This window comes from Xyrauchen texanus, chromosome 45, assembly GCF_025860055.1.
Source record: "Xyrauchen texanus isolate HMW12.3.18 chromosome 45, RBS_HiC_50CHRs, whole genome shotgun sequence".
In the NCBI taxonomy this organism is placed as follows: Eukaryota; Metazoa; Chordata; class Actinopteri; order Cypriniformes; family Catostomidae; genus Xyrauchen; species Xyrauchen texanus.
In genome coordinates, this window is record NC_068320.1 from 4737110 (window position 1) to 4762251 (window position 25142).

The window sequence follows — 25142 nt, forward strand, 5'->3', positions numbered from 1 at the left end:
ACTCCTTTTATACCCGTATGTCCGGGGGAGTGGCATGCAAATTCCACACATCAATTTCCATTGGCCTTTTCTCAAGATCAGAGATGTCTGGGCTCTGCAGGAGCGACCCCTAGTGTCAACTCATCGACACATCGTCGATACTGTATATCCATGTACATCCTTCACACTGGTAGAAATGTTTTTGTAATAGTTTTTATTTTTATATTTTTTTCATAATACAGATTGTCAGGATAGAATATGAAAGTCAATTGAATAAATGATCAGACGGCAGTGATATTTTAGGCAGTGTGTGGAGATTTCAGATGGTCCCATACGCATCCAAATGTATCCCGCTTGGGAGCATGACACAAGCAGACAACAGAGAGAACGACATAACAGATGACAGAGAGAATGAGCAGATGACCAAAACACAGCACAATCATACCTAAAGCAACTAATTTATCTTTTTTAAAAGTAGGAAATGACAGAAGACATAGACAAGTGTAAAGTAAAAAGCAGTCAAACCTTTTTTTTTTTGGCACATTTGGAATACCATATTACATAGGTTTTCAATTGGTGAGGCGCGCCTCCCCTGGGGGGCGCCAGAGAGCCCATGGGGAGGCGCAGCGCGGGGGGAAAAAAACATAACCGTTCACATCTTTACACATCTGTCCTGCTAGCTTACATGTTAAAGTGCCTGTTATGCATATGCGTGTTGCAAAATGGATCGCTTTGTAGTGTCTACAATACAAAAGTCTATAGGAGAGGGGGCAGATTCTGGGCCAAACAAAAAACGGAGAAAGTATGATCACAAATATTTAAAGTTCGGATTTTCGTGATGCACCGCTGCCACAGTGTGTTATTTGAAAAGAGGCGCTAGCAAATGATAGTATGAGACCCTGTAAGCTCTGGCAACACATTGAGGCCAAGCACTCTAGTCTGGTGGCCAAGCCACTGGAATTTTTTGAAAGAAAGCTGAAAGAATTGCAAACACAAAAGAGAGTAATCCAGACTTTTAGCTGTGTTAATACTAAGGTGACTGAAGCATCATATTGCGTTGCTTTACGTATAGGACTGAGTTTCCCCACCTCTCTCGAAAGGCTATGAAAGTCCTCATTCCCTTCACCTCCACGTGAGTGCGGGTTTACCATTTTGACCCTGATTAAAAGCAGATACCGTTCAAGGCACGGCTGTCTTCAATTTCTCTAGGGGGAGGCTCATTTTCACCCATTTTGAAAACCCCTGCCCTATTATATATGTGCATCCATTGTTGGCGAACAACCTTTGACCAAAGGATTTAAGTGGACTCCGCAAACAGGGCCCCATATATAAAGGCCTGTGGTTTTTAGTGTCACCATAACAGCCATGCTGTCAGTGCCTATATCTTTGGTTTCACAGTGGAGAGTGTGTGCTCAAATGTTTAGTTCTTCAAGGATGAGTGAGATTAGTTACACTGGACAAATGGTCTGAAAATATAGCATGAGCCACTTTAGATGATCCCTACTTTAGATGTCTATACCCTCTCAAATTACTACTGAAGGCTGTGGAAATGCCCCTGGTCTAAAGGACCATATATAGACCAACCACAATACCCTGTTCTTTATTTTACCACATTAAAACCTTTACTGTGTTATCACATGTTACAACAGCTTGAAGTTTCATGCTGGTTCAGGCTGATTTAGTGTTGGTCTAGCTGGTCCCACATAACAATCCAAAAATTGCTGGCCAACCAGCATTAACATCCTGTTGAAGATGAACGTACTAAACATTGACAAAGCACATTGGCTACAAGGATCAGTGGTCACAGGAAAACTGCATAATAAATGGAACAAATCTACAGTTTTAGGGGCTTGGGTAGCTCAGCGAGCAAAGACGCTGACTTCCACCACTGGATTCGTGAGTTTTAATCCAGAGTGTGTTGAGTGACTGTTTAAACCACCACCTCTGTGATACAATCTGAAAAAAGCCTGTTTTTCGCTGAAGCAAAAAGAGAGTAAACCTACTTAACCTGCTGGGCAAACCACAAATCAGTGGAAAAACGGTTTGATGAGTAATCATTTAACCCTATTTGCATATTCAGATAGATAGAAGGGCCTCAGTTTGTTCAGATGCCCCAAACCCACCAAAATCCTAACTATATAGACCAATACATTGACAACGTCACAGCTTACGCAGACATCCCACCTCTCCTGGAAGTTCCGTGAGGCTCCCACATATTGATAGCGGTTCCCTGACGCCCCCAAATTATTGTGGAACTACCTACCTGAAATTGAAGGGTGGGCTGTCTGCTTTACGTCACACACAGTAGGCAAAAACCATGCACAAACAGTAAACTTTTATCGAATTCCATTATTGAAAAATTATTTCAAGGGCCCTTGTATATGGCTGTGGCTTCAAGCCATCAACAGAGCTTTTCTAGTGTACATTATTACAGGTATGTTATTAATTCATATCATTATAATAATTGTATGGATAAGAATTTTTCTGTAATTACGATGGTTTTGTGTCGCACTATCGTCTAATCTGTCAAATCTAACCTAACAGATTTCTGCCACCACTTACTGGGCATGAGCTGAAATTTGTTAAACAATAGGATTGATTTAAGGAGGCTGCATGGCTGTGTACCCTACCAAAAACTACCTTCGAGTCTTTTAGCTTTTGATCAGTGCATTTGTTGAAGATGGAATTTTTTGACAAAGTGGAATTAATTTATTTTCATAAATGTGCGCAAGTATTATTAAATGATTATGAAAAGAAAGAAGACCAGTGTGACTTGTATGAACCAAAACATAAATTTTTTAATTACAATTTTACGTAAATGTAATTTGTTAGTACGATCAAACCGGTGTGATCTGCATTTGTGCTGCTGTTTATCAGAAAAGAGGGAATGAAGTGGTAGTCATAATGAACCAGCTGCTCAAATAGTCCTTTCAACATCACAATATATTTATTTTCATATGTTTCAAACATTCAAACAGTCACTAAAATTTTAAAGCCATTATCATCAGATCGCACTGTTTTGATGAAGCCCTGCGGCCATTTTTTCTGACATCAAACAAAGAATATATAATAGTTTTTGAAAATTGCTGCCAATTCTGTAACATTCAAGGATGGGCATTATTACATACAGTTGCCATTCCATAAAGACAATGTGAGTATGCCACACAATTGCTTAATCGTAGAGCTATTAAGCCTGTTTATGAATCTAAAGGCCTAAATGTAGGCCTTCATTTGGACTGATGAACTCCAGGCACGTGTATCTCATACACACGAGTTTAAAGATGTCTGTTATGGCTTTCATCGAGACGTGGCTGACATACTCTACACTTAAGCCAGGATCGCGACCCAGAAAAGATAGAGAAGTGACACAGAGGTGGTGTATGTCTTTATATTAACCCTCTGTGATGTAATAATGTGACTATGCAGGAGTGGATTTGTTTAACAGACACTGAACTGCTATCAGTATCGGTGAGACCCTTCTATTTGCCTCAGGAATTTCCTCAAGTGTTTCTTACGGTGGTGTACATTCATCCTAAAGCAAATCCTAAAAAAAAAAATTTTTATTAAGTATGATAACTCTGATCTTAAAGCTGTATGAAATGGTATTATGACAGGTCTCCATGAATGTAAAAATGTGGTCTACTTGGAGGGGTACACTTCAGATGTACAGCTAGCTAATGGACTGAATAGCTTTTATTTGAGGTTTAATTCCGATGTTCCCAATGTTGCAACTGAGGAATTGTACGATGTCTCATGGGGCAATGCTGTGTTTAATATTGATGCTTGTATGCTGGCAAAGCTTCTTAAATGAACAAAGTTCAACAAAAGCCCAGGATCGGATAATATCAGTGGCAAAGTTTTGAAGTCATGTAGTCTGCTTCAATTAAGTAATATTTTTACACACATTTTTAATATGTTGCTGCAGATGCAAACTGTATATAAATTTGGAAACATGCTACGATTGTTCCAGTGGCTAAATGTAGAAATCCTAAAGTGTTAAATCATTTTAGACCAGTAGCCCTCACCTATCTAGTGATGAAAACCTTTGAGAAATTAATAAGACAGGAGATTGATTGATTTTTCATCTGCCTTTAACACTATACAACCACTTGTTGTGGCAAATAAGCTTGTGACAATTTTTTACTTAAATTATAACCTGGTTGGTTGGGCCGTGATTTTTTTATCGAACATGGCCCAGTGTGTTAGAGTTGATGGTGTTCTATCATCTAAGATATTCTTCCATTGGCTCCCCTCAGGGTTGTGTTCTCTCTCCTTTACTTTTTATTTTATAAACTAATGACTGTAGAAATGGCTATAATAATAGGCATATTGACAGTCTGTCAGTCTGTCTGACGAATCCCTATTGCTCTTGATCTGAATACTGATTTCTTCTCTTTTTATTATTGACATATTATGTGATACTTGGCAAATGAAATTTAAATAAATATTAAAACTCAACTGAACTTTATGACAGAATTTAATACCTAAAGACGTTTTATGAAGGTAACTGGTGATACTAAAGATACATACTGTACACAAGTTTGTGAATGCAAACGCTTCTAGCTACAAAATTGAGTTGGTGCGCTCGAGTTTGGACTAGAGTCGGAGTCACAAGTTCAATTTTAATTTAGTTTCTCTGTGTTTAAGCAAACACATGCACACACACGCATACACATGTGCACAGGTACCGTCATCTGTCAACCAATACACTTGAGTGTTACTACAGAGACTACTGTATAAAATTGATTACCGCGGTGGCTGGCATGACGAAAACATAAAGACGGGTATGTATCCAGTATAATAGAAACTAAACAAAGCAGTTTTACACAACAAGGGACCTCACAACTGGTAAAATTGCGTGTGGCATTTGTGCAGCCGACGGTGCTCGCATTACAGTTTCATCGTGATTAAAAACTTAAAATCAAGAACTTAATTGAGTCAAGTCACCCACAATCATGTCTCTCACAGTTTACTAAAAAAGCATCTCAAAATAAAAATACATAAAAATAGTATTAATATTAGATATTAAGTTTTTGTATGTGTAATGTATCTGTAGGCTTCTGTAGTCTCTTGTGGTCCACACAGTGTTGTCAGCTTGAACTCGTCCATAATAGATTGATGAATTAACTGTGTAAGATTTTAAACAGTCTGGTGAATAAAGCGTTATTGCTAAAGTAGACAGCAACTCTAAACAGATAAACAGCACCTATTTATTATTGATTGACTATTTTCAAAGCATTGACGAGCTGCTTAAAATACATTCTTTTACAGCATTTGTCCACCATTCACAACATTCAACCATGTACAATATAATATTAGGATATTTTGGGCAGTGAAATATTTATAATTTTATAATTTAATTATAAACTATAAAATAAATGTATTATTCGATGACAGAGTTTGTGTATGAAGCTAAACTTCATGTTACGAGATGAATTTAGTTGGTGATGACTTTTTTATTTTCAACTTTTATTTTATTTTTATTGTAAACCTCCGGTAACTTATGCACATCTTTTTTTAGCCACATTTAAAGGACAATTCTGTTAAATTTATGACTCAAAATTATTATTCTCCATGTTTTTGCAGTTTAAGAAGACCTCAATTACATTTTCTTTGGTTGGTATGTAAAAATATCAGACTGATTGCTGACCAGCGCAGCTGCCGCTCAAGCCAATATGAATTATTCTTATTTGTTTTTATCTTCTGCGGCAGCTGCTGCGAGACACACACGGATGCATCAGGGATTTATGTACACGAACAGCATGCAGAACGTGTGCGGTTCCCCGCAAATTAACTAGAAAATCATGTCCATGATGACATGCCGCTAATATTATCAACATTAATTTGACTAATATTAGTCAAATCGTGAGATGTAACTTCTCAGCGAGTGCTAATTACTTCTGTGTTGACTCATTTGTATGTATTGTATTTTCCCAAATCAGTTGGCAGATAGAGAAAAAAGATTCAGTAAGAAATCTCAATATAGACTAAATTGACAAATTGAAAATGAATTAGAAATTAAACCTAAATTAAAATGAAATAATAATAACTAGTTATGACTTACACAGCTTTAACTTTCTTTAGTCTATGTTTGAGTGTAGAGGAAAAAGAAACAAATATTTGAAATGTCAATAGAACGCAATAAGAAGTGTACTGAAGGACAGTTTTGTTTTCATACACCTAAAGCATATGTTCATTCTGAAACCACTTTGAAGTTTGTTCAGCAGTATACTAATCATTAAATATGTATATGAAAGGTAACAGAGGTGTTTTAGTTACATTTATATCGACAAACTGTCTTTCTTAGTTGTGAAGTTTAAAATAAGCTTAAAATATTGATGTTGAGTTTACAGTTACAATTTTTATTCAGATTCATGAAAACATTCATTCGGACTTGATTCTGACTCGGCCTGTTATATATTCGGTCTTGAGTCCGACTCTACCCGTTTTGGACTTGGACTCAACTTGGACTTGATTGTTTAAAGACTCAGACTTGACATGGTCTCGACTAAGGTGGAATTGAACCCAACACTACTACACAAACGTGTAACCTAAAAATCTGACGTAAGTTCTTTCAACCCAACTGAGCATGCTCATGAATGCACAAAACATAGTTGCTCCAAATAGGATCGCTTTGAATTATATATCAAATATCAAACCAAATGGCAATTATTTTAAAGGAATAATGCATGTTCAATACAAGTGAAGCTCAATTAACAACATTTGTGACATAATGCTGATTACCACAAACAAAATTTTTTTTGACTCCTCCCTCATTTATTAAAAGAAAGTGGTTACAATGGAAGTGAATGGGGTCAGCTCATAGATGCAAAAATACACATAGTTTCAAAAGAATATCTACAAGATGTAAACATTATATGCATGTTAACATCATTTAAGTGTGATAAAATTGTTTGTACTAAACTTATTTGTGTGAAGTTATATCCAATATTGGTATTACAGGGTTTTGTGAAGATTTAATATTTGATTTAACTTTACACATATAATATATATATATATATATATATATATATATATATATATATATATATATATATATATATATATATGGATGAGTCAAAATAATTTTTTGTGGAAACTTGTATTGAACCCGAATATTAAAGAAAAAGAACACTTTTCGAGCAGAACATTTCGTTTGCTAGATTTCACATTTTAAAACAACAGGTATGTAGATATTTTAGATATATTTTGAGATATATTCAAACCTTAGTGGAACATGTCCATAGTTATTGAGACACCTGTGGTTACTCTGCTAGGTCACCTATGTTAAGTTAAGAGAGCTGACATCATACCTCCTCTAAAATGTTCTCATATTGACACCAGTTGGTTAAAAGTATAAATTAAAAGCTCTTCCAAGATATCTAATTGGAAGGAATGGTACCTTAGATTTTGAAGCCCAAACAAGCGCATCTATCCTTCGAAAAAGTAACCCATACAGCTCCAGGGTGTTAATAAAGGCCTTATAAAGCGAAGCGTTTTTGTAAGAAAAATATGCATATTTATAACTTTATAAACTATAATCACTGGCTTCTGGTAACGGCCGTCCACGCGTTCACTGGCTTCCTCTATCCTATGCGCTTTCGCGTTCATCACTTCTCACTGGAGCTTAGGCTATGCCTACATCATACGCTGGAACTCGACTCTCTTGTGAACGCATGGACGGCCGTTACAGGAAGCCAGAGATTATAGTTATAAATATGGATATTTTTCTTACAAAAATGCATTGCTTCACTTCAGAAGGCATTTATTAACCCCCTGGAGCCGTATGGATTACTTTTTTTGATGGATTGATACGCTTTTTTGGGCTTCAAAATCTAAGTTACCATTCATTCCGATTATAAAGCTTGGAAGAACCAGGATATTTTTTTTATATAACTCTGGTTGTGTTTGGCTGATACACCTAAGATTGCTTGAGGGTGAGTATATGGGCTAATTTAAGTATAATTTAATAAAAGTAATTATGGGCAAATTTTCATTTTTGGGTGAGCTAACCCTTAACTTTTCCTATCATTATAAAATAGAAAAGATCTAGAATAATTTGCTGGCAGATACAACTTTGTTTGATATTTGTAACAGCCTAAGTGTACAAATATTTTGGGGCCACTGTTCACGTCTGGACTTCCAGTGTTCCAGCGCATCTCATAGTGTGAATGACCCATAGAGGTGACAACAGGAAAACATGCTTGTCCTGCAAGTGTTCATCTCTTCAAGGTTGAGTCTGATTAAATATGGGGTACAACAGGTCTAAAAATACAGCATGAGTCGTGCTGTGCCAAAACAATGCTCACTTCTAAAGCTTGCCCTATTTATTTACTGGTGTCACCAAGGAAAATGGCCCTTCCTTTAATCTACCAGCTTAGCTTCTCTTATCAAATATCACCAGAGCGAAATATCATATCTGAGCTAGGAAGAAGATAACAGATAATAAAGTTAACCAACATATAATCATATGGTAATTTACTGAACAAGATAGATAATCTTGGACATTTGATTATAGAAATGGCTGGGGTATTTATCATCACAGATCTCAAAACTGGATAGTGTTATTGTAGCAACCCTTGTCAAAAAGAATGCTATTGGTTTGCTAATGGATTTTCTATCATATTAAACCCAAGCTCAAAAAAAGAATCCTCAATAAGATCCTAATGGACAACGTTTAATGAGTTTCCAAGTTTAACCAGTTGGATTGTATTTCATTTTTGTAGGATTCCTATTTGATCCCATTAGGATTGGTTTTATTAATTATTAGCATTCCTTGAGGAATATAAAAATAAATAAGTCTTAAATGGAGAAAGAATACATTATAAGTCATGTTCTGCTTTATTCTGCAATTTTTAATGCCAAGTTAAGACGTAATTTTATCACACAACCACATACGCATATCCTATATATTGTGTATGAAATATTTAAAAGTCATGAAGCCAAACATATTCTTTAAAGTCTACTTAGTCATGCATACACATCATGATATGAAGTGACTAACAAATGCAAATTGGGATGGGTCTCAAAAACACCTAATGCTGACACCTAGAAGACATATTTTTCTAACTCTTCAAAGCAATGACAACCTGACAAGGATCAAAAAAATACTCTACGCAATCATCTGAACACAAAGGCTTCAAAGCTAACTTGATTTCACACATTGTTGCATTCTGAAATGAGTCAAACGACCATTCATAATGCTCCGCAAGTATGTGTTGCATTCTCTGTTGGTTCAGTTATAGTACGGGCACTCATAGTGCACTTCTTGTTGCATTTTGCAGTTGGAACATACTACTCACACTATACACTATAAAAAAGTTTAGAATAGTGCAGAAGTATGCGATTTGGGAGCAGCTTCAGTTTTATAATTGTTGCTATAGCAGATCTCCCATACAGAAATCTAATATATATATATATATATATATATATATATATATATATATAGATAGATAGATAGATAGATAGATAGATAGATAGATAGATAGATAGATATAAAAGTATAGTTCATTTATATGGATTTAGTGGCAAGTAAAAGTATGTGAACCCTTTGAAATTACATTGAAATTAGATACTGCATTTACATATAAATTAGTCTTAAAATCTGGTTTGATTCTCATCAAAGATACAATAATGAACAAACACAATCTGTTTTAACAAATATCACAGAAATTATTGTATTATTTTTGTACATATTAAATGCAACATTCAAACATTCAAAATGGAAAAAGTATGTGAACCCCTAAGCTAATGATGTCAAAAAAAGGTAATTAGAGTCAGGAGATGGCAAACCTGTCATCCAACTAATGAAACGAGATTGGAATTGTGGGTTAGAGCTACTCTGTCTTATAAAAAGCAAACATTTTGAGTTTTCTATTCACAAGAAGCCTCTGCTGACGTTGACCATGCCTTGCAAAAAAGAGATCTCAGAAGACTATACAATTAAAAATTGTTGCTTTTCATAAATCTGGAAAGGGTTCCAAAGTTATCTCAAAAAGATTAGATATTCATCTGTCCATAGTTAGACAAACTGTCTATAAATGGAGACGATTTAGTACTGTGGCTACTCTCCCTAGAAGTGTCCGTCCAGCCAAGATGACTCAAAGGGCACACTGCTGAATGCTCCATGAGGTAAAAAAGAACCCTAGAGTGACAGATAAAGACTTGAAGGAATCTTTGGAACTATTTAACATCTGCATGAGTCTACTCTACTTAAAGCATTAAACAGACATGGTGTCTTTGGCAGGACACAAAGGAAGCCACTGCTTTCAAACAAAAACACTGCTACCTTGACACTCCACAACACTACTGGAAAGAGATGTTGTGGACTATTGAAACTGAGGTTGAATTTTTTGGGAAGAACACACAGCACTACGTATGGCATTTAAAGGGCACCACATACCAACATGAAATTCATCATCCCAACGGTTAAGTACGGTGGAGCGAGCATCATGATTTGGGGCTGCTTTGCTGCTTCGGGGCCTGGACTGCTTACCATCATCAAGGGAAAAGTTAATTCCCAAGTTTATTAAGACATCCTACAGAATAATGTCAGGGTGGCTGTGCAACAGCTGAAGCTCAGTAGAAGTTGGATGATGCAGCAGGACAATGACGAAGTAAATCCACTACAGAATGGCTTCAAAAAAGAAAATCCACCTTTTGGAGTGGCCCAGTCAGACCCCTGAACTTAACCCAATAGAGATTCTGTGGAATGACCTCAAGAGAGCCATTCACACTAGACATCCTAAGAATATGACTGAGCTGAAGCAGTTCGGTAAGGAAGAATGGTCCAAAATTCCTTCAGAACGTTGTGCAGGTGTAATCAGTAGTTATCGGAAATTCTTGGTTGAGGTTATTGCTGCCAAAGGAGGATCAACCAGTTATTAAATCCAAGGGTTAACTTTCTTTTTCCACTGCGCTGTGAATGTTTAATGGGATGTGTTCAAAACATGAACGATTTTAATTGTTTGTGTTGTTAGATTAACACACATTGTGTTATCTATACTTGCGACTGTGATGAAGATGAGATCACATTTTATGACCAATCAATGCAGAAAACAAGCTAATTCCAAAAGGTTCACATCATTTTCTTGCCACTTTATTTGCCTTTCATAATTTATACAATCTAATATACTATGTATCCATATGTGTGTTATGTAGAATTCGCATAAATAAATGCAAGGCCGCTGACTCCCTATACGAAGATTATGTAGTCCAACTCCCTGAGGGTCCACCAAATAGTACACCGGCTACCCTTCCTTACACGTTATATGTATATAAGGACCCGATAGTGGTCGTGGAAAACTCTCCCTGTCAGATGAATGCCAAGTATTGCCATATATCATATATGTCTTCAAGGATCAGTTTACTTTTTCAGATCAGTTACTGCTATGTTGACCTGTTAATAATAATAACCATAATAATAAGTGTTAGCAAAGCATTTGCAATTGTGTAGAGTATGTTTCTGGCCAATATCATGTCTATGTCTTAATTTATCTGGCAAGACCATGGCTTTCCAGCTGCTGAGGGCTCACTGGCCTCCACCAGCCGCATCAAACATCTTCTTTCGTCCCTCCATGCCAGACATGGCTTCCACATTCTTACGCCAGTCACCTACTTCACTGGTCAGGACCTGTTTGTCACAAAGATTTAAGTGAGTTGTAAAGGTATGATATAAATGAAGAATAGAGTGATTACAGTTTAATGAGTCTGTTGTGATAGTGAATTAAGAAAAACAATTGTAAATGCATTTTACTCTAAGTCAACATGAACTTTGGTAATAAATTCTCCTCTTTCATTGTAAAAGATTCATCAGCTTGTCTTTCATAGCCTATCATAGCCCAATTTTCAAATGAAGGATGGATAAAATGAAGTCTCACACTACATAAAAGAGTACATATCCCATGAAGCATTACGAATGATGAAATAGTTATTGAGTATAATTATAAAAGCAGTTTATTTAAGTTTATTGCAAAATATTATTTTATATGCAAATAGATTAATAGTTTGAGAGTGTAGGGAGGCCAACAAGATCACATCATTTTCAGTGCGTGAATATTCTGTTTCCTTTGGAACAGCGACTTCTCTGATTGGTGGATATCTCTTCAGGATTGTGGGCAATGTAGTTCTTCACTGCGAATTTGGCTATTAACCCTCTGGGGTCGACGGACGTGTCGGCGCGTCCTGCTGGATTTTTCCGTCATTACAGCGGAAACAACATCAAATTCTCAATTTGTTTGGGGCAGACAGATAAGTGTAAGACATCATTAGAGATTATAAAGGGTCTACTTTTATTTGTGTACACTCACAATAACAACAAATCCTTGTGCTTTTGTAAAATAAAGAAAATAAAAAGGGTGAGCTTTCAGCAGTCTCTGTGTTCACGAGCATATATCTGAAACACGTCACAAAAATGAACTGAAACTCCGCGAATACTTATCACACAAATAAGAATATGAAACATATGTCTAAAGAAAGCTTAAAATGTCTACTTTTAAATAAAACAATTCAAATTTAAAACAAATATTCTACTGCAATGTAATCTTTATGAAACAAAGCGATGTACAATTTCTCCTGGCTCAGCTAAATATCCCTAATGTGATCACCCACAGGCAGAGGGCACTTTTCATATGGTAATGTGCTGAGGCGATGAATGCAAATGGTAAACGCCAACGACTGTGCCGTAAAAGCAAAGTTCATGACTTTTCTGCACATTTGGAAGACTCATGGATAGTGACGAAGAGTTAAAATTTTCCTCAGAACAAGAGCGGGACTCCGATTAACATTTGTATTTTGAAAAGTGACTTGATCCAGGCGAGGATACAATTTCGGACGAGTAAGTCATTTAGTTTTACTTGTATATAGTTGACATGCTATTTTATATAAACATGTACATATTTTGCCAGTGGAACTGTTTCCACACTTGCCAGCCAGGATTCAGAGTATTGAAATTTTAAATATGAAATATGTTGTAACAGGCAAGTTTTAGTTACATTTAAAGCAGGCATTTAAATTGTATGCTGTATGATGTAAATATGATATGTAATATGATATAAAATAATATGAATGTTTATATTATATTTTAACTAATTTTTATGCTGCCTCATTATCATCAACAAAGCTTGTGCTTGCAAATATGTGCTCAGGTTAAATGAGTAGAATGCATTTTAAATATACACATATTAGAAAATCAGCATATTATAATAATTTCTGAAGGATCATGTGACACTGAAGACTGCAGTAATGATGCTGAAAATCAGATTTGATCACAAATTGCATTTTACAATATATTCAAATAGAAAACTCTTTTATTAAATTGTAAAGGAATTCACAATATCACTGTTTTTACTGTATTTTGGATCAAATAAATGCTGTCTTGGTGAGCAGAAGAGACTTCTTTTAAACGGTAGTGTAGGTCTAAAATTAAGCAAAGTCTTTATGTAAAGATGTAACTTTTATGTAACTTCTTTTAACTTAAAACTTGATTTTGATCATTAAGTCTCCTCACATTCATTCTTTTTGTCACATTCCTCATTGATGGGCCCAGGGGAGGGCTCTTTGTCTCCTCAGTTGTGAATTACAATCAATATTCATGATAGTTCACGCCTCCTCGCATATGACCTTTCTAACACTAAAAGTGTCTTACAAAAGTTAAATTACTATATTGTTTTGTATGAATGAGTGATCAGGATGGTTTTCACATCATTTTGTAGCAAAAACTCTAGGATACAAGATCCAGTTCTCAAAAGGCATTTGTGGACAAATGTTTAGTATGTGTTATATGGCCTAATTTCATAAATGTTCTCAAAAATACAAACATGTACACACATGTTGCTCACATATTATTTTAGCCCAGTTTGTGCTGAATAAAGTGTTATCAGACTTTAGCCATTAATGTGTTTTTAAACTACTGAAAAAAGCACAAATGTCAAGGCATGTCAAAACTTCTCAAGGGCCCAAAACACCCTCAGACCCCAGAGGGTTAAACATGATTTCTTTTATGACTCGAAATCACTCTGATTTTTGCATTCTACAGAAGCTTATATCATCACTTAACCTTTAACATTAACATTATCTTTAAAAATAAATTTCTCTATGGAGAAAATTTATGGGATTTACCTCCAGAGCCCAAATCTTGTGCTCGATTTCCTGCTGAATATTCCGTTTCACTTGGAAATTAGTCACATAATGGAAGTGTGAATTACAGTTCATGTTGACTTTAAAGTGTAATACCTTCTCTTGTTTGATGTCCTCCTTCTTGACAGACTTGAGATTTGCTCTGAGGTCCATGGAGCCTTTGTGTTTCGAGCCCAGCAGGGCCCTCATCATCTCATCAGCAGACACACGCACCTTCCTCAGTGCAGGCTTCTTGAACTTCCCCCCTAGATCCTGAATCTTCATCTTTAGCTCATTGATCTGAAATCAAGGGGATACAACCAGGGGTTAAATTGAGATTCAACCCTGCGGCCTCATGCCTATAGCTGAATCACAGCTGTGCTGATAGCTGGACATGCTTGCTTGTGTGATATTGCTTTAATATATTTGTTGTCAAAAACTCAAAAGAAAAAAAATGGTAATTCAAACTTTATTTCTTGCAACTGCGACTTTATTCTCTCAATTTATTTTATATCTATGTAGTTATGTTATATTTTGTGATTTTGCATTTTTATCTTGCGATTGCTGCATTATATCTCATGATTTTTAATTTATTTCTTGTGTCTGTGAAATTATATTTAGCAATTTTTACTTTTCTCAAAATTATGAGAAATAAAGTCACAGTTGCTATACTGTATATTATAATATATTACAGTACATATCCTATATTAATATATAATAATATAGGATAGACATAACATATTTGAATGAACATGAGAATGGTGACTACACAAACAGCTTTTTGTTAATGAAATCTCTTTGCTTGTTTTATACTCACATCTTTGTTGTGTTTGATAACTTTATCCTCATAGTTGAACCTTTCTTCGTCTACCACATCGATTTTTGCATGGAGTTGCTTGCAAAGATTCTGAAGGTGAACATACAACATTAACAACTCTTTTAGAGTTGAGAAAAACCGGATACAATATAAAAACAAATTAAGAATGTTGCACTTTAAAAATAGCATGTAATTCATGTATTTTCTTACACCATCTTACTGTTCATTTTATAATCAAACAAGCTGTGGTAATATATCTTTTTCTGTAGTTTCCATTTTTCTGCTTGTGTCATAATATATATACATTTTTCGAGGGGTTCAATACAAGTTAAGCTCAATCAACAACATTTGTGGTATAATGTTGTTTCCTACAAAAAAAAAAAAATTTGACTCGTCCCTCCTTTTCTTTAAGAAAAAAAGCTAAATGGTTTTGGATTTTTTGCATTTACAACATTACATCATGACAATGAATTTGTAAAACTGGATACAACTGTACACAGAAAAGGTTAGTAAGTGATTTTATCACACTAAAATGTAGAGTTGGGGTACTCGAGTTTGAACTCAGACTCTAGTCCCAGTCACAATTCCAATTTTAATGGACATGGACTTGTCACAGACTGGGATGCATTTTTTGACTTGACTCGGACTCGAGCCATTGAGACTCTGGATTTTTTTCAGAGCACAGCCAAGTCCATAAAATTTATGATGCAATGAATAAATTTTTTTTTTACAAAACAGAAATGAATGAACACATATCTGTCTGCATGCAGCTGTATTAGCCGCTGAAGTCATAGATGTAGCCAGAGTTGTTTCACTGTGTTTAAGCATACACACGCACACGCATATTTGCAGTCAAATTGTGAGACGTAACATTTCAGCGAGTGCTAATTACTTCTGTGTTGACTCATTTTTATGTATTGTATTTTCCCAAATCAGTCGGCAGATAGAGAAAATAAATCTCAATATAGACTATTATTTCTTTAGATAGGGATACTTTTAAATAAAACTAAATTAAATTGAATTGATAAATTTAAAATAAAAATTTGAAATCATAACTAATTATGACTTACACAGCTTTCACTTTCTTTCTTTCTTTCTTTTCACTTTCTATGTTTGAGTGCAGGGGAAAAAGCAACAAATAATTGAAATGTCAATAGAACGCAATAAGAATGTTTTCATACACCTAAAGCATATGCTTTCATTCTGAAACCACTTTGAAGTTTGTTCAGCAGTACACTAATCATAGAATATGTGTATGAGAGGTGTTTTTGTTACATTCATATTGACAAACCGTTTTTCTTAGTTGTGAAGTTTAAAATAAGCTTAAAATATTGATGTTGAGTTTACAGTTACAATTTTTATTCAGATTCATAAAAAGATTAATTCAGACTTGACTCGGCCTGTTATGGACTCGGTCTTGTGTTCGACTCAGCGCCTTTTAGACTTGGACTCAATTGTTTAAAGACTCAGACTTGACTCAGACTCGACTAAGGTGGACTTGAACCCAACACTTCTAAAATCATTCTATAAATCACCCCTCACCAGCTCCTCTCCAGGTTGTCCATATCCCACTCCCCACTAATTTCACTTTCAATTATAAGAGAAACCCCATTCTGTGTTCCCTGCATGGTAAAATGTCGCTATCTACAGCTCCACTGAAAACTTATTTCAGTATGCTTTTTAGTATTATAAACCTCTCTGCAGAAAATGTTTTAAAAGGTGTTGGACGCTGAGGACTCGACTGGGCTACCCACCCAGTCTGAGGCCTACTTAGAGCTGACTGCCATGCTTGCCGAGCTGCCACGAGTGTTGGGTTGGACTGGAACCCTCCGTCCTCCCCTGAGCTCTCGCAGCTAGATGATTGGTTCCTGGGTTCGGGGCGCTGCCACATCCCTTGTCCCTTTCTTCTCGGAAATGCACGATGAACTGACGAGGTCGTGGAGGGCACTATCCTTGATGGCAGGGCACCTGTGCCCGTAAAATGGCACCACCTGGCTGCGCGTGGCGACCGACCCCCAGGTACGTCAGATGCGATTGTCCCCTTATTGTCCCTCGCCCGTAGCATGGACATGTGGCTACCACTTTCTAACCTGTCATGGTGGCTGGCCAGGACCATCCGACTCCGCTAGGTGAATCAATTCGCTAGGCGCCAGCCCCGATTCAGCGGCATCTGCTTCACCTTGCTGCAGGGTAAGAACGCCAACACTCTGATAGAGCCTATCGCTCCAGCCGAGAAGAGGAAAGGGTTCTACAGCCCTTACTTCATCGTGCCAAAGAAAGGCGGTGGGTTGCGACCAATCTTTGCGCATCTACTTGGATCGCACACAGAGCTTTAGATGCTCTGATTAGCTCTTTGTCTGCTTCGGTGGACAGCAGAAAGGGAACCCTGTCTCCAAACAGAGGCTTGCCCTCTGTATCATGGTAATGGTAATATGAACACACTCTACAAGGAGTGTGGCATCCTCGTGGACACTGATCAATGGCACCTCTGTAGCAGACATCTGCAGAGCAGTGGGCTGGGCAACACACAATACCTTTGCGAGATTTTACAATCTCCGGGTTGAGCCGGTGTCATCACGTGTTTTGTCAGGTACAGGTATGTTTGGTAATATGGAACAGCTGGCCGGGTGTATAGCTTGTGTATAGCGCCTTTCCCCTCCGTGAGGCGAAAACAGAATTTACGACAGTAACAGAGACGTTCTCCTTTGCCATCATTAATTAGGATTTTTTCTTATAATATCAGATATTCCATCTTTATTTCATCCCAATAGTGTTTAACACTGTGCTTGACACATGGTAAAATCTTGCTGCATTATGGTCCGTTATATAATTATATTAAATGTAAAAAACGAAACAAAAAAACAGTTCCTCTCTCCAAAACAAATCTGCTTTGCTCACATACTTGGCCAGTTTAGAAGAACTTAATTTTGGCTGAGGGAGACACACCTTCCGACTGTTGTGCTTAAGGTCTCGCCCTCTTCAGCCGGAGGACAGTCACACTCACACACACACACACACACACACACACGCACTCACACACCAAATCAGAATGGAGGAGACATATCTGCTCCCTCTGATTTTCTCTCTGCTTCCCTGTCATGTGGAGATCGGTGAAATAACAACAGGAGTACCGTTCAAACATAAACAATAGAATCAGACTGAATTAGGATGAGATTCATAAAGTAACTTTACCCCGTGCATTTGTGTGTTTGTGTATTTATACCTTTACGTTCAATAAACAGACTGTACCCCCAGACCAGGGGTTGAATTAACTGAAAATTCTCTATTAATTTGACAGATAAAAAACAAAACAAAAAACGTTTTACCTAGTGGCTCAGTTTTGACATCACTGTCTTTCAAACATTTCCTGTGTGTGTGTGTGTGTGTGTGTGTCCTGTTTATTGGCTGGTATTAAAAAATCTTATCACATCGCATCTGGTTAGGACAGAGTTTTCCTTTTTTTAAAAGAGGGACGAGAAGAAATTATTTTTTGTGGTAAACAACATTATGCCACAAATGCTGTCAACTGAGAATAACTTGTTTTGAACCGGTATATTCCTTTAAGAATTATGTTGGCTTGACAAAGTTCTACAAACTTGGTTTATGTTTTTTTCAAATGTCTCTATCTAACTCCTCTTATAGTTTTCAGGCTACATCCACCAAGTTCAGCACAGTCCTTCAGCCTGTTCTGACTTGAGTTGTCTTTGAAACTAATCAAACTAACATTTTAACATGTTCAAACAGGCAAATCCTTTTCAAACTCCAAGTGTCAAAAAGTTCAAAAAAATGAACTTTATCACAAAAACCCAAATTAAAATGTTTTTGGTCCTGGCACAAAATGACCAGCCAACATCATTTCACTAATCATATCAGCAGCACCTGGGAAAGTGTGAACGAGTACTAGTCAGGTGAAATCACTCTATCATTCTGATTGGATTATAAGAGTAGACTGTTTGCTATAAAAGGAGGGAAGAAGTGCTTCCAATCATTGTGTTCTTGTTTGCAATGGTTACCTCTAAAGAAAGACTTGCAGCCATCAACCCCTTGCACCAAAATGGCCTCACATGCAAGGAAATTGCTGCAAAGAATTTTGCACCTGAAAGAAACATTTGCCGGATCATCAAGAACTTCCAGGAGAGAGGTTCAACTGCAGTGAAGAAGGCTTCAGGACGTCCTTGAGGAGTCAGCTACGGAATCATGTCACCACCAGCGCAGAGCTTGCTCAATATTGGCAGCAGGTTGGTGTGAGTGCATCTGCATGCACAGTCAGGCAAAGACTTTTGGACAATGGCCTGGTGTCAAGACGGGCAGCAAAGAAGCCACTTCTCTTCAAGAAAAACATCAAGGACAGACTGAAATTCTGCAGGAAGTACAAGCATTGGACAGCAGAAGACTGTTGGAAAGATATTTTCTCTGATGAAGCCCCCTTCCGAACTGTTTGGGTCATCTGGAAAATCGATAGTCCGGAGAAGAAAAGCTGAACGCTACCATGAGTCATGTGTCGTGCCAACAGTGAAGCATCCTGAGACCATCCATGTGTGGGGATGCTTTTCATGCAAGGGAGTGGGTTCTCTCACAATTCTGCCCAAAAACACCGCCATGAATAAAGAATGCAAGAGCAACTTCTCCCAATGATCCAGGAGCATTTTGGTGATGATCCGTGCATTTTCCAGCATGATGGAGCACCATGTCACAAGGCAAGAGTGATAATGAAGTGGCTCAGAGATCATTACATTGAAATGTTGGATCTGTGACCAGGCAACTCCCTGGATCTTAATCCCATAGAGAACATGTGGTCAGTCCTCAAAAGGCGAGTGGTCAAGCAGAAGCCCATGAATTTTAATCAACTCCGAGCACTAATAAGTCAAGAATGGATCGCCATCAGTCAGGATTTGTCCCAGAAGCTCATATCCAGCATGCCAGAGTGAATTGTAGAGGCTATGAAAAACAAGGGTCAACACTGTAAATATTGACTCTTTGCTTAAATTGAGTGTTTTTCCAATAAAAGCCTTTAAAACATATTAAACGCTTATCATTGTTTTCCAGTATACTATAGAAACATGTGAAAAGATAATCAACAAATACTGAAGCAGCAAACTTTGTAAAACACAAAATGTGTTTTATATACTTTTGGCAATGGTTGTACAAGACCACTGAAGGTGTCCTGTGGTATCTTGCACCAATACATTAGCATCAGATCCTTCAAGTCCTGTAAGTTGAAGTGGAGCCACCATGGATCAGACTTGTTGGCCCAGCACATCCCACAGATGCTCAATCAGATTGAGATCTGGGGAATCTGGAGGCCAGGGCAACACCTTGTACTCTTCATCAGGTTCCTCAAACCATTCCCGAACAATGTGTGCAGTGTGGCAGGGTACATTATCCTGCTGAAAGAGGCCACTGCCATGAGGGAATACCATTGCCATGAAGGGGTGTACCTGGTCTCTAACGAGGTAGTTGGCAAGTGTCAAATTGAGGTCCAAATGAATGGCCCTGGCAAAACATTGCCCAGAGCATCACACTCCCTCCACTGATTGTCGTCTTTCCACAGTGCATCCTGGTGCCATCACTTTCCAAGGTAAATGGCGCACACATACACCACTGTCCGTGTGATGTAAAAGAAAAGGAGACTCATCGGACCAGGCAAACTTCTTCCACTGATCCAAGGTCCAGTTCCAATGCTTGCGTGCCCATTGTAGGTACTTTCGATGGTGGACAGGGGTCATCATGGGCACTCTGACCAACCATGTAGCCCCAAACGCAGGAGAGTGCGATGCGCTGTGTGTTGTGACACAATTCCTCCTGCAACCATATTTAAAATTTTCTGTGACTTGTGACATAGTAACCTTCTGTCGGTTCAGAAAAGATGGGATAGCCTTCGTTGATCGATGAGCCAAACCCCTCTCACTAGATAGTGGTTTGTCCCTCTTCGGAACACTGTAGGTAGGTACTCACCACTGATGACCGGGAGTACCCCACAAGCCTTGCCGTTTCAGAGATGCTCGACCCTGTCATCTGGCCATAACAATTTGGCCCTTGTCAAATCGCTCAGGTCTTTACTCCTGCCCATTTCTCCTGCATTCAACATGTTGACTATGAGAGCGGATTGTTTGCTTACCACCTAATCTAGCCAAACCTTGACATGTGGCCTTGTTAGGACATGATCAACATTATTCGCTTCACCTGTGAGTGGTCATATTGTTTTTGCTCATCAGTGTATGTTTACATTGAATTCTATGTCACCTGTAACTCGCCCAGAGAGAGTCCAGAAAGCTGCAGAGGAGGGAGATTGTCTTCGAGGTAGCGATTTCTCTCTTCTTCTCTCTCCTGTTTCTCCCTCTCCAGATCATCCATGGCTCTGTTCAGAAGCATCATCTGATAGAAGAAGGGTGAAGAATGTTAATAAGGACTTGACGGCAGAGTAGGAGACAAATTAAAGAGTAAAATCCAACCTTTAGAGAAAGTTTTCGGGATGCCGAAATCTTTGACTTGGGCTGTTAAACCAAGGAAATAGACATTAGAAATTGTAGATACAATGAGTAAAAATTGTGAAAATTACCAAAATGCTCATACATACTTTGATGTCCATTTTCGGATTCCCAGGTCTTCTTGCCTGATAAATAACAATATAGACAATACTACTATGTAAAATACACAATACTAAGCAAAATAAAGTAAATTTAAAGATGTCAATAAACAATTCAGTAAATGCAAAAGAGATATAGTGACCTAAAGTAAAGTATTTGGAATCTTAAATCACACTTTAAAATGAATGAATATACAGTATATGATTATATAACAAAATACATGAATATCTTTGAATTTATAACAAAATACAAGCCAAGTGACAGTGATTGAGAAAGATGGCACAAACACACTTTAAAAAGTCATTGCAAAAATGTCTATTAAAAGTAACGTTTGTTCTAAGGAAAACTCAAGCAACGTGTTTGCATATTTGTTGTCTAATACAAAGACATTCATACATTTTTAAGTGTGGATTAAGTGTACAAGTGTACATATTCAAATTAAAGGAATAAAGAAAACAAATGCTCACCTGACTGTCAATATCAATTCGTTTAGGAACAAAATTAGGGAAACAATCATTATTTAGGCATTTATTGAGACATTGTCATATCAAATCATTTTAATAAATTAATAATCATTCATTAGTTATGAAGTGGATTTCGAGTGCCTTGATTTTGTCAATGTCAGGCATCAGTCACCATTTCAAATCAGATTAAATTACTTATGTAATCAGTCATAGAGTAACAGGTTACACTGTACAATGAAATTATTACGTTGTGTTTCCTCCCGATGCAGAGCAAGAGTTACATAAAGAACTGAGTTACATGTTGAATAGAGAATTAAATAGGAAATAAAAATTTACAGCTGAATTAAAGAACAAATATATAACCAAATAAATGTAAATATACTGTATGTACATCTCTATATTTATATTCAGGTAGTGAGGTGATAAAGTATTGTGTAATAGTGCAAATAATTTAACATGTGCATATGCTCAGTACATGAAGTGCGAGTGATCATGAATGTATGTGCAAACAATTAGTGTCCTTGTTGTCATATCTCAAGGATATTTTTGACAAAATTAGCTTCAAAAGTCTGATCTTGGCTTTGTTTTTCATAAAAATTAATTATTATTTAGTTATTTTCATTTCATACATAGTTGTGAACTCCTTTAAAAAAAAAATTAAAGCTGTACTTACTCGCCCATTGTGATGCCTTGATGAACCAATAAACAATGGATTTCAGCCTGAAATTTCAAATAAAACCCCCAATTCAAGTTTATTATATTAAATGTAATGTAAACATTACATAAGATTAGATAGAAAAGGTTTTGAAGACAAATCAAAAGCTAATAGAACTCTTAAAAGGAAACAGGGATGCTGTACCTGGGTTCTCTCTGGTTGTGAGCCACGGACAGGACGCAGAACAAAAGGGTGTTGAGACAAAGGGATTTTATAGGCCAGCAGCAACTGGCTGGAAGATATAGTGTTGCCAGAAATGCCTTGGCAGTGTTTTAGAAACAAAATATTACCTCCTGCGAAGCTGTGACAATATAACCATACATAAGACTACACAATGACTAAAGTTTCATGGAGAGTTCACAAACACCCCACAAACAAACACGATTTTGCATATTGTTGAACCTTTTAAGTTCATAGTAATAGTTATACATTTAATGTTTGAGTTTAAGGAAATCTGTTGCTTACAATTAAAAAAAAAAATAATTGGTACTTTGCTGGATCATTACTTGATGACTAAAGTGTGTGTGTGTATATATATATATAAAGTGTGTGTGTGTGTGTATATATATATATGTATGACATTTACATACACCTTAGCTGAATACATTTAATTGTAGAAAACATGTCCATGTCTTAGGTCAGTTAGGATCACTACTTTATTTTAAGAATGTAAAATGTCAGAATAATAGTAGAGAGAATTATTTATTTCAGCTTTTATTTCTTTCATCACATACCCAGTGGGTCAGAAGTTTACATACAATATAAAAATTTGGTAGAATTGCCTTTAAATAGTTTAAATTGTCAAAATTTTTGGGTACCCTTCCACAAGCTTCTCACAATACGTTACTGGAATTTTGTCCCATTCCTCCAGACAGAACAGAGTTCAATGGGAAGGAGGAGGTGAGAACCGTCTTTTCAACATAAATAATAGTTTAATAATAAAAAACTAAAACAGAAGACACAAACACACATGACAGACATGTCCTTAAACTATCTCTGTCTCCCTCACAATCCTCCGCAGTCTACCTTTATCGCTCTCGGAGGCTTGATTAGTCTGATAAGGGACCGAGTGTGTATGATCACGACCCGGCCCCGCCCTCCGCCCTGCCACAATGAGTCAGGTTTGTTGGCCTCCTTGCTCTCACATGCTTTTTCAGTTCATCAGATTGAGGTCAGGGCTTTGTGATGACCACTCTAATGTCTTTACTTTGTTGTCATTAAGCCATTTTGCCACAACTAGGGAGGTATGCTTGGGGTCGTTTCTCATTTGGAAGACCTATTTGCAACCGAGCTTTAACTTCCGGGCTGATGTCTTGAGATGTTGCTTCAACATTTCCACATAATTTTCCTTCCTCATGATTCCATCTATTTTGTGAAGTGCACCAGTCCCTCCTGCAGCAAAGCACCCCACAACATGATGCGGCCACCCCCATACTTCACGGTTTGCATGGTGTTCTTTACTTGCAAACCACACCCTTTTTTCTCAAAACATAATGATGGTCTTTATGGCTAAAAAGTTCAATAATTGAATCATCAGACAAGTACGTACAAGTATGATCTTTGTCCCCATGTGCACTTGCAAACTATAGTCTGATATTTTTATGGCAGCTTTGGAGCATTAGCTTCTTCCTTGCTGAGCAGCCTTTCAGGTAATGTCACTATAGGACTCATTTTACTGTGGATATAGATACTTGTCTACCTGTTTCCTCCAGCATCTTCACAAGGTTATTTGCTGTTGTTCTGGGATTTTCATTTTTCAGACAAAACTGAGTTCATCTCTAGGAGACAGAATGCATATCCTTCCTGAGCAGTATGATGGCTGGTGGTCAAATAGTGTTTATATTTGTATACTATTGTTTGTACAGATGAACGTAGCACCTTCAGGCATTTGTAAATTGCTCGCAAGGATGAACCAGACAATTTTTCTTGGCTAATTTCTTTTTATTTCCCCATGATTGTAACCCGGACACACACACAAGATGAGACCGTCACAATGTAAGTCAAAAACTGCTTTTATTGTTAACAATAAAAGCAGGCAAAAGTACAAACGGGCAAATCCAGTGAAGAGTTGTCGAGGGAAGCGTAGGGTCAAAAGCCGGGGAATCAAAGAGAGTAAAGGGGGCAAATCCGGGAGAGTAGTCGAGGGGAGCGAGGGTCAAAGCCGGGGTAAACAGGATCGAGAGGCGGGTAAACTAACAAAGGGAGTAGACAGGGGTACTAGGGGAACGAGGAGCTGGCAAGCTAAGTGGGTAATCAAGAGGAGTTCAAGAGGGGATCAAAACTAGACGAGACTAGCGGGGGCAAAGACACGGGAAACTAAATACAATAACCAACCACCGTGAGACGAAAGGGTAGTGATATATATAGGGGCGAGTGCAGGTGTAAACCATGACAGGTGATGAGACGAGTGCAGGTGAAACTAATGTGCAGGAGTGCAGATGATGCGAGTGCAGGTGGTCATAATG

At 37.3% G+C, this 25142-nt stretch overlaps 1 protein-coding gene across 1 annotated transcript; it reads right to left on the bottom strand.

Annotated features, from left to right (window-relative positions):
* Positions 1–8496: 8496 nt before the first annotated feature.
* On the bottom strand, positions 8497–22912 carry LOC127637805 (troponin I, slow skeletal muscle-like). Its single transcript, XM_052119082.1, has 8 exons — positions 22822–22912; positions 22636–22682; positions 21489–21528; positions 21364–21405; positions 21155–21286; positions 14912–15001; positions 14212–14394; positions 8497–11611 (listed from the first exon to the last, which is right to left on the bottom strand). The coding sequence occupies exons 2-8, from the start codon at positions 22641–22643 to the stop codon at positions 11510–11512; spliced, it is 597 nt and encodes a 198-aa protein (XP_051975042.1). The 5' UTR covers positions 22644–22682; positions 22822–22912; the 3' UTR covers positions 8497–11509.
* Positions 22913–25142: the final 2230 nt, after the last annotated feature.

What these genes read in the sequence shown, in the direction of transcription:
- LOC127637805 (XM_052119082.1), bottom strand. An exon ending in TTATCAAACACAACAAAGAT is followed by an intron (nt 14,395 to 14,911) that starts GTGAGTATAAAA and finishes CCTTGATTTCAG; the next exon opens with ATCAATGAGCTAAAGATGAA. An exon ending in AGGACATCAAACAAGAGAAG is followed by an intron (nt 11,612 to 14,211) that starts GTATTACACTTT and finishes TGTGACAAACAG; the next exon opens with GTCCTGACCAGTGAAGTAGG.